General features: G+C 39.0%; 1 protein-coding gene across 1 annotated transcript; it reads left to right on the top strand.

Moving 5' to 3' along the window:
• Positions 1-168: 168 nt before the first annotated feature.
• On the top strand, positions 169-1,516 carry EMH_0016970 (WD-40 repeat protein, putative; the record flags this gene model as incomplete). Its single annotated transcript, XM_013500776.1, has 5 exons — positions 169-232; positions 348-428; positions 846-915; positions 1,144-1,201; positions 1,496-1,516. 5 exons carry the CDS (start codon positions 169-171, stop codon positions 1,514-1,516), a joined length of 294 nt encoding a protein of 97 aa, XP_013356230.1.
• Positions 1,517-1,569: the final 53 nt, after the last annotated feature.

The following is a 1,569-nucleotide window of genomic DNA, read 5'->3' as shown; positions in this document are numbered from 1 at the left end:
GAGAGGGGGGAGAAGAGGGGGGAGAGGGGAGGGAGAAATTAGGGTTTACGGAGGAGTGGTTTGGGGGGTTTAGGGGTTCTGTAGGGGTTTTTAGGGTTTTGTAGGGGTTTAGGGTTTAGGGTTTAGGGTTTAGGGTTTAGGGTTTGTGTGGGTGTTTAGAATAACCTGATGATGCATGAGACGGCTGTGGTGGCGATTGCTTTTAGTAGAGACAGCGAAGCTCTTGCAACAGGTACTAAACCCTAAACCCTAAACCCTAAACCCTAATGCGAGTCTGATGGTAGCATACAGCTCAGGGATCTAGGGTTTAGGGTTTAGGGTTTAGGGTTTAGGGTTTGTGGTTGCAGGGAGCCAAACAGGACAGCTGAAAGTTTGGTTGGTGGCGACGGGGCAGTGTATAAAGAAGATAGACAAAGCTCACGATGCAGGTACACCTAAACCCTAAACCCTAAACCCTAATTTCTAAACCCTAAACCCTAAACCCTAAACCGCGACTTGTGAATTCACTTTTGGTTTGTCTAGCGGATGCCTTTTGGCTTTGATCTGATGTACAGATGATTTTACATGAAAAATTAGGGTTTAGGGTTTAGGGTTTAGGGTTTATAGAATGGGGTGTTCTTCTTGTATCTAGGGTTTAGGGTTTAGGGTTTAGGGTTTAGGGTTTAGGGTTTTGGTTTTTTTCCTTCTCATTAAGCATTTTAATAGTATGATAATTAATCTTTTTAATTAATTTATTTTATTTATTTATTTAATTTAATTTATATATTTATTTATTTATTTATTTATATTATTTTATTTTTATTTATTTATATTTTTTTTTATTTTTTTTTTATTTTTTTTATCAGCAATAGCTTCTATCACCTTCAGTAAAGATAACACCCACATCCTCACGGGCTCCTTCGATACCACTGCAAGGTACGTAGGGTTTAGGGTTTAGGGTTTAGGGTTTAGGGTTTAGGGTTTAGGGTTTGTGGTGTATATACAAAACATCAGGATAAATGTGTGGTTTAAAATTGAGGGTTTAGGGTTTAGGGTTTAGGGTTTGTGGTGGTGGTGTGTATCCACGACTCAGACGGTATCTTCCCTAGGGTTTAGGGTTTAGGGTTTAGGGTTTAGGGTTTAGGGTTTAGGGTTTGTGTATAGGATTCATGGCCTGAAGGCAGGCAAAACCCTCAAAGAGTTTAGGGGTCATCTTACGTTTGTAAATTGCGCTTTATATCTCCCCGACAACACAAAGATTATAACAGGTTCTAAACCCTAAACCCTAATAAACCCTAAACCCTCATAAACCCTAATAAACCCTAAACCCTAGATTTTATATAGACTCTAAATACTATACTATATAAACCCTAAACCCTTAAACAAATTATAAACCCTATTTATTGCATCTAGAGAGAGGTTATTACGAGGGTTTGAACGCGAAATACTCTACAAAATATCTAGGGTTTAGGGTTTAGGGTTTAGGGTTTAGGGTTTAGGGTTTTGTGGTGTATAGGGAGCGCCGACGGAAAGATAAAAATTTGGGACTCTAAGACCCAGGACTGTCTCTCTACATTTACTCCTTTTATC

Source organism: Eimeria mitis, genomic scaffold (genome assembly GCF_000499745.2).
Source record: "Eimeria mitis Houghton genomic scaffold, Emh_scaff583, whole genome shotgun sequence".
NCBI classification, from domain to species: Eukaryota; Apicomplexa; class Conoidasida; order Eucoccidiorida; family Eimeriidae; genus Eimeria; species Eimeria mitis.
Note: the sequence above shows the minus strand (reverse complement) of the source record. Positions and strands in the feature narration are given on the sequence as shown.